Source organism: Abramis brama, assembly GCF_963993115.1.
Source record: "Abramis brama genome assembly, chromosome: 24".
NCBI lineage: Eukaryota > Metazoa > Chordata > Actinopteri > Cypriniformes > Leuciscidae > Abramis > Abramis brama.
The window spans coordinates 11,906,298-11,922,097 of record NC_139986.1 but is presented as its reverse complement, the minus strand read 5'-3'; the positions used below and the strand labels follow the sequence as shown (position 1 = coordinate 11,922,097).

The 15,800-nt window shown below is 41.3% G+C and overlaps 1 protein-coding gene across 1 annotated transcript in view; it reads right to left on the bottom strand.

Moving 5' to 3' along the window:
- Positions 1 to 15,800, bottom strand: part of myripb (myosin VIIA and Rab interacting protein b) — a 276,968-nt gene that overhangs the window by 44,233 nt on the left and 216,935 nt on the right. Inside the window, exon 4 of the mRNA XM_084102756.1 lies at positions 8,543 to 8,679. Coding sequence (XP_083958882.1) covers positions 8,543 to 8,679 — 137 coding nt within the window. The remainder of the gene's footprint in view (positions 1 to 8,542; positions 8,680 to 15,800) is intronic.

Sequence of the window (15,800 nt, the reverse complement as noted above, 5' to 3'; positions counted from 1 at the left end):
GGGATGGTTTATGTTATCAGCGCCTGATTGTAAAAGTACGGCACCGACGCCTACGTTGCTGGCGTCTACAGCAAGCTGAAACGGTTTGTTGAAGTCTGGCGCAGCCAGCATGGGAGCAGTCAACAAGAGAGCTTTGACGTTTTCAAATGCTCTATTACAGGACTCCGTCCAGTCAAATTTAGTTTTGGGGCTCAATAGGTTAGTGAGGGGACATACTACAGTCGAAATGTTCTTACAAAAACTACGATAGTAGCCTACCATTCCTAAGAATCGGCGTAACGCACGGCAATCACAAGGCACACGCAACTCTTGAATAATGGCCACTTTAGCCATTACTGGCAAAACATGTCCTCTGCCAACTTCCAGCCCCACATAGGTAACAGTGGCTTTTCCGAACTCACATTTGGCTAGATTAATGGTGAGATTTGCATTGGATAGCCTACGGAAAAGCTCTCGAAGTGTTCGGACCAGTGTGTACTATATAGGAATATGTCGTCCAAATACGCTTCGCAATTTGACATTCCAGCTAAAACAATATTTACTAAACGCTGGAACGAGGCAGGAGCGTTTCGCATTCCGAAAGCCATAACTTTATAATGCATAAATGCATCTGGGGTCACAAAAGCTGATATTTGTTTCGCCCTAGGTGTAAGAGGCACTTGCCAGTAACCTTTTAGGAGGTCGATTTTAGTGACAAACGTGGCCGAGCCCACACGGTCTACACATCCATCCGTGGTAACGGAAAACAGTCTGGCAGAGTGATGGCATTAACACGCCTGTAGTCCGTACAAAACCTGTGAGTGCCGTCAGGTTTGCCAACTAAAAGGCACGGGGAGCTCCAAGGGCTAAAGCTAGGCTCAGCAATATTATTCTTTAACATGTACTCAACCTCCCGCTGCAGGATAGCTCGCTTTTCCGGATTTACCCTATATGGGTGCTGTTTAATCGGGCCTTTATCACCCACGTCTATGTCATGTTCCAGGACTGAAGTTACGGTTGGAACATCTCCGAATAACTCAGGGAAATCCCCTATTACAGACAACATGTCAGCTGTTTGAGCGGGAGTTAAATGTGGCAAATGGTTTGCAATGACCGACAGCACAGCAGAGTTATTTAGTCGACCCTCAATCACGCATCGCGACGGAGGAGTCACCGCGTCATCATCCTCCACCAGTGAAGAGAGCAACACAGACTCGACTGGACTGGGTAAGTTAAGATTACACAAGTCAGTTTTAACACATTCACGCTTATAATATGGCTTGAGCATGTTTACATGACAGATGCGAGAATGCCGTCGCTTATCTGGGGATAAAATTACATAATCCAGATCAGATATTTTCTTTTCCACAGTATATGGCCCTCTAAATCGTGCCTGAAAAACAGAGCCGGGCACGGGAAAAAGAACCAACACTTGGTCTCCTGGTTTAAACGAACGGGCTCTTGCTTTTTGATCATACCACGTTTTCATGTTAGATTGAGTCTTTTCTAAATTCTCTCTAGCGAGTTCACACGCCCTGTGTAGTCGGCTGCGAACGTCGCTTATGAACTGTAACGCGCTACGAGAAGTAGGTTTGCTCAGCCACTGATCTTTAATGACGCTCAATGGTGTGCGAACGTTGTGAGCAAACACTAGCTCTGCAGGGCTGAAACCGATTGACTCTTGCACGACTTCTCTAGAGGCCATAAGCATCAAAGGAATCGCCTCTTCCCAGTCTGTACCCAGTGTCTTTCCACTCATTACTTTTCCCAGTGTACCCAGTGTCTTTCCACTCATTACTTTTCCCGCCTCTTCCCAGTCTGTACCCAGTGTCATTCCACTCATTACTTTTCTGAGGTCTCCACCTCCGCATAAGTAAGCCATCTCTGATGAAAAAGGTCGGACTCTCACTTGCACGGTCTGAAAAAGATCGAACTGCTTTAAAACATGAAACAAGAGTGGGGTCTTTTTGTTGAGCATTAATAAGTTTCTCTAATGACAATGAGACATCTAATTGTTTTTTCCCTCTTACCTCATCGTTCACTACAGGCACAGGACTACTGCGGCACTGAGTAAAAGCGGGCTCGAAGAGCCTCTCACATTCAGCGGGGTGAGCAATGAAACTGTCACTCAGGTCGACGTCATTGGGAGGTATTTAGTCGACCCTCAATCACGCATCGCGACGGAGGAGTCACCGCGTCATCATCCTCCACCAGTGAAGAGAGCAACACAGACTCGACTGGACTGGGTAAGTTAAGATTACACAAGTCAGTTTTAACACATTCACGCTTATAATATGGCTTGAGCATGTTTACATGACAGATGCGAGAATGCCGTCGCTTATCTGGGGATAAAATTACATAATCCAGATCAGATATTTTCTTTTCCACAGTATATGGCCCTCTAAATCGTGCCTGAAAAACAGAGCCGGGCACGGGAAAAAGAACCAACACTTGGTCTCCTGGTTTAAACGAACGGGCTCTTGCTTTTTGATCATACCACGTTTTCATGTTAGATTGAGTCTTTTCTAAATTCTCTCTAGCGAGTTCACACGCCCTGTGTAGTCGGCTGCGAACGTCGCTTATGAACTGTAACGCGCTACGAGAAGTAGGTTTGCTCAGCCACTGATCTTTAATGACGCTCAATGGTGTGCGAACGTTGTGAGCAAACACTAGCTCTGCAGGGCTGAAACCGATTGACTCTTGCACGACTTCTCTAGAGGCCATAAGCATCAAAGGAATCGCCTCTTCCCAGTCTGTACCCACCTCCAAACAATATGCACGCAGCATAGATTTTAGCGTCTGATGGTAACGATCGAGAGCGCCTTGACTCTCCGGATGGAACGCGCTAGAAATGCGGTGCTTAATTTGGAGCGACTTTAGGACTTGAGAAAAGACACGCAAAGTAAAATTTTTTCCTTGGTCACTTTGAACGATTTTTGGTAGCCCCACAAAAGAAAAGAATTTTAACAAAGCCCTGCACACGACTTTAGCAGTGATCTTCCTCAGAGGCACCGCCTCGGGGAAGCGAGTAGCGGTACACATAAATGTTAATAGATACTGATATCCACTTTTTGACCGTGGAAGAGGACCGACGCAGTCAATTATTACCTTTTCAAAAGGCTCACCGATGGCGGGTATGGGGTACAACGGTGCAGGTGGAATTGTCTGGTTTGGTTTACCACTAACCTGACAGACATGGCACGTTTTACAATACCGCCGCACATCCCGCTTCAGGCCAGGCCAAAAAAAGTGATGAAGAACACGGTTGAATGTTTTAGTCACACCTAAATGACCAGAAACACCATCATGCGCAACACTCAGAATGACGCGTCTGTTTTCAGACGGCAAAACAATTTGGTCAATGTCATTCCACTCATTACTTTTCTGAGGTCTCCACCTCCGCATAAGTAAGCCATCTCTGATGAAAAAGGTCGGACTCTCACGGTCTGAAAAAGATCGAACTGCTTTAAAACATGAAACAAGAGTGGGGTCTTTTTGTTGAGCATTAATAAGTTTCTCTAATGACAATGAGACATCTAATTGTTTTTTCCCTCTTACCTCATCGTTCACTACAGGCACAGGACTACTGCGGCACTGAGTAAAAGCGGGCTCGAAGAGCCTCTCACATTCAGCGGGGTGAGCAATGAAACTGTCACTCAGGTCGACGTCATTGGGAGGTACTGCCTCCCTTAACCTCTGAGTCTGCAACCTAGTGACGACATTAGTGGGAAAAACCTCGGGGAATTTCTGTGCGCACTCATCGGGACCCTCTCGAAAGAGTGGCACCGAAACAACCTCAGGTGGAACATCGCCACGGCTCCACACGTTTCCCCCGGCTAAGTCATTGCCAAGGAGAAACGTGACTCCAGGGATTGGTAAAGAGTCCTGAACGCCAACAACCACATCACCACACACCAAATCTGAATCAAGATGCACGTAATGTAAGGGAACATCGAGAAAACCCATCTCGATTCCTCTAACAAGAACACTACTACCGGTTGCAGTCTTTTCAGACAATGGCAACAAGCCACGGAGGAGGAAAGACTGCGCAGCGCCCGTATCTCGCAAAATGCACACAGCAACAGCGTCTTCACCAGGCACAGATACGGTCCCATTTGTCAGAAAGGGCTCGTACATGGACTGGGTTTTCTCTGGCTTTATCTCTGCATGAAGGACTGGCGATATATTAATTGAAGAAGAACTAACAAGACCCATTGGTTTTGTGGACTGTTTTTTTTTTGCAATATTAAGCAGTCTGCTATAACATGCCCAGGCTTTTTACAATAAAAACAGTGTCTGTCTTCTTGTTTTACTGCAGTCTTTTTCGTGTCAACATCAGTGGTCGTAGAGGGATTAATTCTTAAACGAAAACGTTCTTTGGCAATGTTATGTGTTAAAACATATTCGTCAGCAAGTATAGCAGCTTCAGAAATTGACTCGGCCTTCTGCTCAGCTAAATAGGTTGCCACAGCGTTTGGCAGACAGTTCTTAAATTCTTCTAAGAGAATTAGTTCACGTAATTTCTCCTGACTATCAACCTGCTGTGATGAGCACCAACGATCAAACAGAGCTGCTTTATCTCGACCGAATTCAACAAAAGTTTGACGCTCAGTTTTTTTTAAGTTCCTAAACTTCTGACGATATGCTTCAGGGATCAGCTGATAGCACCTCAGAACTGATGCTTTCACCATATCATAGTCACCGCTCTGCTCCACTGTTAGCGACGAGTAAACCTCCTGCGCCCTTCCCACTAAAACGCATTGCAGGAGGAATGCCCATGCAGTTTTTGGCCAATTTAAATTGGTTGCGACACGCTCAAAGTGTGGAAAATATTTTTCCACATCTTTTTCCACAAAAGGTGGCACAAGTCGGATGTGGCGAGTGACATCAAATGAATTAGGGTCAGAAGGAGTGACACCTTCTTTCTGGGCCTCGATTTCTAACTTTCTTAATGCCAGTCGGTTTTCAAGTTCATTCCCACGGGCCTGAGCTTGCATACGCTCACGCTCGAACTCAATTTCTTTCTCTTTGATACTTAACTCTCTCAACCGAATCTGCAGCTGTAATGCTTCTGTAGACACGGGAGATTGTTTCTCTACAGGCAAAATGCCCTGACTAACCAAAGCAGCTTGTAAGACGGCCTTGATTGTGTCTTTGGTGCGTTTTTCAGCAGAAGTGAGCTCAAATTTATAAGTTACGGCTAAATTCAGCAACTGCTCTTTCGAAAAAATTTAAAAAGTAACTCATTAGAGGGTTCTTTAATAAATGCTTCCTCTGTTGCCATTTTAACACGAAACGACGGTTAAAACGCGCACCGAAATCAAGTACAAAATAATAATTAAACCGCGAAAAGACGCCTAAAGTGCGCACCAAAGTAAAAAAAAAAACTAAAAAAACAAAAAAAACCTACAAACGCGGAACGTTTTCTACTGCCGGGTGGACGGCTGAACGGCAATTTTTCAAAGCCAGCAAGCACGGTTGTGCAGACTCTCGGGGTGATGTGCAGACTCTTCAGAAATGATCCAGGAAGCCTTTTGTAGCGCAAATACAGGCTCCGCTCAGGTGTGGCTCATCTGTAATCAAGAGGGGAAGAGACACTACACTCAAACACGTGTAGCAACAAACACCAGAGCTGGGGGACGTAACAAATACATATAATAAAATAATGTTAATGGATAACACTTTATAACAAGTATACAGTAATAAAGTACTTACAAATCATTTGCAAACAATTAGTTTATAGATAATTCATAGTTAAAAAAATCAATAATTGCTTACAATTCCTGAAACTATGGCTCAATTTCTCTACACACAAAACCACTTCATTAAAAAAAATACTTCATTCAAAACTATTTTAACTCTTCTAAAAATTGTTTTTGCATAGTAACTCTACACACGAACATCAAATGATTAGCCATATACACATCAAACTACACAGATGTGAAAAATGCAAAACTACTCTCTTGTGCCTGTTGCTTGTTCAGTGTGCAGGAGTTTGTCATAGTACTTACACATGTACAATATGTGCACAAATACACTGTATGTATGCACAATTGCTAAACTTTATAGTTATTGAACTGAACTGAATCAACACTGAATTGACTTGAGCTCTGTAATGACACTATTAGCTTGTTAGAGCTGTTTTAAAGCAGAAGTGATAAAGAAATAAAGGTGATGACTTGTATGCATATTCAATATATATTTACAAAATAAAAAGAAATGCATGAGGCTGAAAATATTGAGTTTTGATTTATAAGAGATCAATTTATGTATACGTGTTTTCATACATGTAGGCAGGGTTTAAAACGAACACCCGCCGAACAACCTGCCAAATGCGGGTAAAAATGAACCGTAACGCTGTCAAATCACTAGCCAATTTAGCATGTTACTTATGATGTTGACTCACTTTGCTGGGGAAGTTCATGGAAGCCAAATCTGTGCAGATTTAGCGCAAATACTCAACTCGTGAGTCATCATGATATATTACATACAGCGCATTGCGTATAATCTGCGCATATCTGGCTTACTTAAACATGCACGTCACTACGCAACATAAAATAACGGCACGCTTGTTCATTTGCACTGAAGCAATAGTGAAGATTAAAAAGCATTTGGTTAACATAAAAGACATTATTATTTTCCAACATTCTAAAAAATTTTATGTTCTTTTTTGAACTGTAATTGATCTGTCCACCTAAAACACATTTTTGGTGAAAATGATGAGGATGAAAGAGATGATGGATGACAGGATTTTGTTTGAATTAGAAACGAATGTATGAAATCCAAATTTTATAGCTGTGACGTAGTTAATCTAGTTAATTTCTTTTCTTTTCTTTTCTTTTTTTTGGCTTGTAGAAGTTCTGAATGGCCGGTTACTTAAACATTTTGAAGCCAATGTTGTTGGGATGAGGGACATGAGGGATGTTGTCGTTCCCTCAACATATTAAGTCGTGGCCACGAGAAATTATGACGTTCCCACGACTTAATATCACGTTCCCACGAGTTTATATGTTGTGGCCACGACAAAACTAAGTGAACCGAACATGTCCCCTCCCAGTCACCGTATTTCGCTAAGTGGGCCTCAAGTTCTACTTTTAGTGTCTAAGCAATTTGAAAAAACGGTAAGCAGGTATACAAAAAAGTTAACTTTAAAATGTGTTTAATACATCACAAAACAGCATATGCATTGCTCTAACAAATGTATTGTGATTGCAGTGTTAAAAAGTAATTGTCAAAGTGATATTATTTAATCAAACCTATGAAATAAATATTGCTTCTCTATCTGCTCTGTTCTGTCTCTTTGCCTTGCTCTATCTCTCTCTCTGGGTGCAGTAAAAATGTGGTGTTATAGAGACAGACCATTTAACAACTGCAGCCATGACCTACTGTGAGATCACTTCAATGTTTCACATCAATGTTTCTTGTTTAATTTGATCTGTGTGTTTTTCAAGGACAGAGAGAAACAGTCAAGCAAGCTTGAACACACAAACATGCATTCATTCGCTTATGAGCGAACTATAGCTGAACTACACAAACTGCGACTACACATAAATACTCGCTCTCTTGCACAGATTAACCTGTACAAGGACGTGAACCCTCATGACACACAAGCACACAGACAAACACGAGGACTAGAGTGCAAATGAAACTATAAAGCAGCGACAGATCATTTATGAGGAGGAGGAAGTTACTCAATCATTACGTCACTGTCCACACACACATTCAATGTGCTCACTGACTCATGTTGGATAATCCGCATTTCTCATTTCAAATGAAAGCCTAGCAGCAGTAATCCTATTTCTTCTGATAGCGAGAGATAGAGAGAGAGATGAAAGGTATATGTGGGTGTTAGTCTGATGGTAAGGGGATTATTTCATTTTACACTATACTACACATAAAATAGTTTTAGTAGTGACTAGTGAGCTACTACTATCACCATTGCACTGTTACCCTTTTTATCACATGGATTGATAGCAAAACTATATAGGTCAGTTATTCTAGTATAACTGCTAGCATAGTGATACTAACATGATGCTGGGAGATGCTAAAGCATTAGCATATATCACTTGCTAATCTGTAGCCTACTGTGGTATCACTAATTTTGTATGTAACTAAACACTAAATGTCTTGTTGAAAAAATATGCCTCTACCTACCTTTTTGCAAAACTCATACAATTCACTGCAGTTTCCAGCTGAAATGAACACTAGGTGCAGTAAAACAACAAATTTTTGTTCACACAAATAATTATCACAAGGGCAGATTATCAATTAATTAAGAATTATCTTTGAGCGACTCCTTGTACAATACTATTTTATGACCTCAAAACACTTTACCATAGGGCATGATTTGTAAACGAATATATTTTGACGTTTGCATCACATTATCAACTGCATATGTACTTCTGTACTTCTTTCTGACAGAGTAGACTTGCTCTGTAGCTCAAATGGTACAACATTGCACTTGGGTGCGAGTCCCATAAATGTGATAAAGTGAGCTGTATGTTACTTAAAATATAACAATTATACACACACTAAATTCTGGATGTATGTGTGTATTTGGTACCTGGTAACTCAGACAATGCTCCTCTTTCGATGATGTGTTTCCTGTAGAGGGTCTTCAGCACTTTGGCACTGCCAAATCTCTTAAACCGACTCTTCACATTATTGTAGTACCATTCTAGAGACAGTGTCCTCAAGAGCCTACACACAGAAGAAAGTGGTTGAATGTTAAATTGAACATAATAAACTCAGATTAATTCCACTATACAAATAAATACAAAGCAATAGATGAAATGCTATTCTTATTCTGGCTGCGGGATTATTCTAGTTATAACTATAATGCTGAGATTCTGTAGTGTGCATGTAACCAGTGTCACAGTTTTATTACAAATACTATAAAGCAAATGCTGTATTTTATTTATAATAGAACATTACTTTAAAATCAATTGTGTATGCATTGCCAAAATAGAACTAATGTATTTTCTCTGCACTATTTCATTGAGTAAAAATACTTTGTAATTAGTGTGTAGTCATTGCTCAGTGACAACTATTAGGCTGACATTGCTTTATTATAGACATTGTGCAGCCATTACTCTATTTTAATGATTGTGCTGTCTCTGCTCTATTATAACTATTTAAGATCAATGACCTATTGCAATTAAATGTAAAAATGTCTTCATTATTATAAATCTATCATTGCCTTTTGACTTGCTTTATTACATCAATTTGGGAGTCATTGTTCACTGCTTTAATAGAACTGTCAAGTAATCTCTATGGCAACTATGTGCTTTATGGCAATATAAGTAAATTAGTACTTTCCTGTGTTGTACAGTTTATTGCTATGACAAAATAATAGAACACAGTGACTGCTCACTTTTATTTTCCCCATTCATTTTCTCCATAGGAATTCCAAAAAATCTTCAGTTTTCCCAAAACTCATATTTATTCAATAGGACATTTTCATCTAAATGAGATCTGAATTAAATCTGTGCAGGGAATTAAAATACTCATCTGTCCGTCTGCCAAGCTCCCTGACACTTCCCATGGTAAAAGAGATCATTACCATAATTGGCTTTCTGAAGTTTTAATGAATATAACTTGTGTCCATTGGGCAACATGAGCAGGAGGACAGAGATGGATGACAAGAGAGAATCAGGCACAGGGTTTGTAATAAATGAAGTCCCAAATGAATGTTTTTCTCTTTCTGTGAATACTGAGAAATGATGCTTATTTAGTAGTATTACTAGTATTGTGTCAACATTTTCTCTATTAAAAGTCAAAAACATACTTCAGGGGGGGAAAAAAACCAACAAATTTAATTGTTTAGACAAACCAAACTAGTTCAACAGAAAATCAGGGGCATAGCAGCCGTGGGGGATGGAGTGACACGTTCCCCCTACTTCTACAGTGTTGGTCAGAATTATTTGCCCCCTTGGTAAATATGATCAAAGATGGCTGTAAAAAATAAATCTGCATTGTTAATCCTTTTGTTATTTTATTAAAAAAAAAATTAGCAAAAATCTAACCTTTCATTGAAGTAAAAGAATTGAAAGTGGGGGAAAAATCACATTATGAAATAAATGTTTTTCTCCAAAACACGTTGGGAACAATTAGTTGCCCCCTTTTATTAAATACTTTTTGCAACCTCCTTTTTCCAAGATAAAAGCTCTGAGTCTTCTCCTATAATGCCTGATGAGTTTGGAGAACACCTGACAAGAGATCAGAGAGCATTCCTCCATACAGAATCTCTCCAGATCCTTCAGATTCCCAGATCCATGTTGGCGCTTCTTCTCTTCAGTTCAGCCCACTCATTTTCTATAGGGTTCAGGTCAGGGACTGGGATGGCCATTGCAGATGCTCAGTTTTACCAACAGATAAAAAATCAAAACCTGACAACCTCTGCTAGAAATCTTATAACGGGCCATGTTTGGATCTTCCAACAGGACAGTGTTCCAAAAACAAACATCAAAATCAAAACAAAAATGTGTCACTGAGCACAAAACCAAGCATCTGCAATGGCCATCCCAGTCCCTGACCTGAACCCTATAGAAAATGAGTGGGCTGAACTGAAGAGAAGAAGCGCCAACATGGATCTGGGAATCTGAAGGATCTGGAGAGATTCTGTATGGAGGAATGCTCTCTGATCTCTTGTCAGGTGTTCTTCAAACTCATCAGGCATTATAGGAGAAGACTCAGAGCTGTTATCTTGGAAAAAGGAGGTTGCAAAAAGTATTTAATAAAAGGGCGCAAATAATTGTTCCCAACGTATTTTGGAGAAAAACATTTATTTCATAATGTGATTTCCCCCCCACTTTCAGTTCTTTTACGTCAATGAAAGGTTCGATTTTTGCTAATTTTTTTTAATAAAATATCAAAAGGATTAACAATGCAGATTTATTTTTTTACAGCCATCTTTGATCATATTTACCAAGGGGGCAAATAATTCTGACCAGCACTGTATTTAAAGGTGATTATGTTCCCTGTACTTTTCCAACACACCACAACTATTCCAGTCCATGTTCTTTGGTGTTGGTTAAATAGGTTTGTGTGAACTAAAATTCAGCCAAACACAGGTGAGTGTCAGTGTTGCTCTGTTCTTTCTCTTATTCATTGTCATTTTTATTTGGCAGGCTGAGAACCTTATGTTAAATTCATTGCACTGCACTGCACTGCATTAAAAACAGAGGACAATATCATAATTCTTTCAAACACAGTGTATTTTATTTTCTATCATGACCACACTCGGAAGTGAGGTAATGGTAATGTTAATGGATATGACAAGGTTAATGAGTTGGCTCACGTGGTTTACGTTTTTTATGCTACAGAACATAGAACATTAACTATGTTAAGGGAACATAGTGAGCATTGATTCACCCTGGATTTCACGGTGCATTGTGGGACTTTTTAGGGAGCAAACTTTCAGTGCACCGTTATGATTTTGTCCTTAAAATGGCAGACTCCCTATTCAGTGCCCTGACTACTGAACTAGGGAGCTGATTGAGACACACCCTTTGTCTCCTCTATCTGACACACCCACTTCAGGTCTTGCAGTCTCTACTAATAAGCTGATGAGTTGAATCAGGTGTGTTAGATGAGGAAGACACACAGAATGTGCAGCGCAGGGGGTCCTCCAGGTTTGAAAACCCCTGGTCTGACACATACACACATTATGCGTGGCCATACAAATGTGGCCATTGAGAATGCGTGCCAAAGTGAAAGGGATCCTGCCAAATCATGCGGTAGCACGCAGGAACACAAGATATGCTTTAGCACAGCAAAGACATGATCATTAGGGGGCAGTCATGTTTCATTCTGAGTCATGTCACGTACTGAAGCCAATTATCTGCCTGGCCAGCAGATGTGAACCTGATGTGCTGAATTGAGTTCTTTTTCGTGGATTATTGCACTTGAATGGTCAAATACAAACACAATTATGACAAAAATGCTAGTCTGGGCGAGTATGCAGGTAAACGCATACCTTAAGGAAAAGTAAATAGTTGGGAGAAAATCAAATGTGAAACTGAAACTTATATCTAGAAACATGTTATTTGAAAGGGTCAACTTTTAAATTCAACAGCAGTAGATACATTGACTCAAGACAAGTTCTCCTGGCATCAGTGATGGTTAGAATTATAATGTATTAATTAATAAACTGCTTTAGGCCAAAGACTCAATGTTTTGGTGATTGATGAGAGTTTTATTTTTATTTTTACAAAGACTAAGGACCATAGTTGTAACAACTTACATTTTACACTAAAATTGATTTTATTGGCTGTTATTGGCTGCTATATATACCGTAGCACTAGCAATGCCATGGGTTAGAATCCCAGGGAATGCATTATATCTTTAATAATACGATTTGCAGCGTTGGATAAATGTGTCTGCCCAATGTGTAAATGAAAATGATGACCTGCAAAATATGAACTTTGTACTTTTAATATATATATAAAAATGTAAAAAGTAAAAATAAAAAATAAAAATATTTTGAAAAATAACTGAATAAATGAAAGTTTCAATTAAACTAAGCAATGTTTAGGGCTGACCTATCATTTTGAGTTGCCTTCACAAATGCCTTAAAACATTCAGCTTGTTTTTAACAATCATCTAATATATTGGTATGTAATTAATGTAATTAATTAATATAAGGTATGTTGTTATGGCAAGAAGGAGGCGGGAACCAGTGAACATTTAAACACTTTAATAATAAGAATAATAAAGAAGCAATAAAAATACTAGACACTCAAGGACACCGTACAATTGAGTGATAGTCATAAAACAAGACAGCAATACAACAAAATAACAGCTGTTTAACATTCAATAATTTAAATTAATTGATCAGAGAAAGCTAATTTAAATAGATACGTTTTAAGATGTGATTTAAAATTAGTCAGACAATCACTTTCTTGTATATATTGTGGAAGAGAATTCCAGAGCTGAGGAGCAGCACAGCTGAACGCCCTGGACCTGTCATGGTCACCAGCTAGTCACCACTTCCTCACTACATTTCCCATCATCCTCCCTGGCCCTCACCTGCATGCACTTCCCAATCACAGAGATCGCTGTCACCTGTCACCAATCTTCACTGATCATCATCCAGCACTATATAACTCTTCCCACTGCAGTTCACCATTGTCTGGTCTTGTTGTTCCCTCAAAGAACACTTACCTGCATGATGATACCTGCATGATGATACCTGCATGATGATACCTGCATGATGATACCTGCATGATGATACCTGCATGATGATACCTGCATGATGATACCTGCATGATGATACCTGCATGATGATACCTGCATGATGATACCTGCATGATGATACCTGCATGATGATACCTGCATGATGATACCTGCATGATGATACCTGCATGATGATACCTGCATGATGATACCTGCATGATGATACCTGCATGATGATACCTGCATGATGATACCTGCATGATGATACCTGCATGATGATACCTGCATGATGATACCTGCATGATGATACCTGCATGATGATACCTGCATGATGATACCTGCATGATGATACCTGCATGATGATACCTGCATGATGATACCTGCATGATGATACCTGCATGATGATACCTGCATGATGATACCTGCATGATGATACCTGCATGATGATACCTGCATGATGATACCTGCATGATGATACCTGCATGATGATACCTGCATGATGATACCTGCCAGAACAATTTGTCTTCAGTCATCAGTCATCTGCTTCCTTCATCCGTCTTCAGTCATCTGCCTCAATCTCCATTTCCGAACCTGCAACAGATAAGACCATTACTCCTCCAGATATCCATTCTGGACACCATATTCATCAGTTACTCACCTGCTTCCATCATTGCGATCACATACTTCTGCAAATAAACCTGTTGATTACTTTACCTGTGTGAATCCTTCTGTTTCATGACAGAAGACCAGACCCTAAATTTAAAGTATGGGCGTTTCCCGCATCCATCAAAACCCAACTGATCATCTGATACACTGTTTCCAGGATGGCTGCCCGATCTAAGTATCTGTGAAAGAGTTCCTAGAAATTTCACACCAGATCAACTGGACAGATGACGTCCTAAAGAACTTGTGCGGGCTTGGACTGGACGATCCTCTGCACCAGCCAAATTCAGCCGCAAAACCAGGTTCATTCACACAATACCTGGATCATGTGCTGTTGTTGAGCGGTTCAGCCTTCACCGTGGGTGAGGCTAAAGATTACATCGCCACTCAACCACCATCAACAGCCATCTTCCTCGCCACACCGCCTGAATGTCTTCATGTCATACCTGCCGAGCCAGAGACTGTTCACGCCATGTCAGCCACGCCTGAGAATTCGCCGCCGGTTCCTGAGCCTGCTTCAGCCCACAAGCCAGCTCCAGGGACTCATCCCGCTGAGACCACCCCTTCCAGACTCTCGTCCTGTCGAGACTGCCCCTCCAGAGCTTCTTCAAGTCATGCCCGTCAAGCCTGAGCTTCTTCAAGTCATGCCCGTCAAGCCTGAGCTTCTTCAAGTCATTCCTGTCCAGCCTGAGATTCACGCCTGAGCCCCTGTCTCCGGCCAAGATGGCCGCCGGGCTCCCATGGAAAAGCCACGATGGCCGATCCACCCTGGCCACCCAAACTGCAGACTCCGCCCTGGCCACCCGAATGGAAGGCTCCGCCCTGGCCAACCGAACTGCAGACTCCGTCCTGGCCACGCCGAACGGAAGGCTCTGCCCTGGCCGCCCGAACTGCAGACTCCGTCCTGGCCGCCCGAATGGAAGGCTCTGTCCTGGAGTCCTCTGGTCCCTCCTAACCACATCCTCGTCAGCCTCCAGGACACCCGCCCTCCCTCCCCGGGTAGACTCCTTGAATTTCTGCCTGCCTTCGCCCACTCCTGTTGCCAGCCCTCCGACTGCTCCTCTTCCTCCTCCTGAACCCCCCTCCCTCAGCAGTTTTGTCCATCTATGGCGCGAGGTCGCGCCTTCCGGGAGGGGGAGTTACTGTCATGGTCACCAGCTAGTCACCACCTCCTCACTACATTTCCCATCATCCTCCTTGGCCCTTACCTGCATACACTTCCCAATCACAGAGATCGCTGTCACCAATCTTCACTGATCATCATCCAGCACTATATAACTCTTCCCACTACAGTTCACCATTGTCTGGTCTCGTCGTTCCCTCAAAGAACACATACCTGACTCCTTACCTGCACGATACCTACCAGAACGATTTGTCTTCAGTCATTTGCTTCCTTCATCCGTCTTCAGTCATCTGCCTCGATCTCCATTTCCAAACCTGCAACAAATAAGACCATTACTCATCCAGATATCCATCCTGAACACCATATTCATCAGTTACTCACCTGCTTCCATCGTTGCAATCACATACTTCTGCAAATAAACCTGTTGATTACTTTACCTGTGTGACTCCTTCTGTTTCATGACAGGACCCCATGGTGACTAAACAAACAGATTGGTACAACAAAGGAAAGCGATAAAGGAGATCTTAGAGTATGCTTGGGGATGTAAATATGAAGCAAAACCGAAAGATATGAGGGTGCAAGATTGTGAAGAGCTTTAAAAGTGAGAAGCTGAATCTTGTACTCTACTAGATATTTAACAGTTATTTTTTAATTATTTTTTAATAGGTGAGCATGAACCTGAGATGCAACAACCTTTTTCAGGATTTTTTGACAGAAAAGGTAGATTGGAAATTGGGCGAATGTTGGAAAAATTATTAGGATCAGCGCCCAGTTTCTTGGGTCTTGACATTATTACAGCAACCATAAAAGATGAAGGAACAACACCTGATGTGAGAATAATGTTACTATACCAGATGGA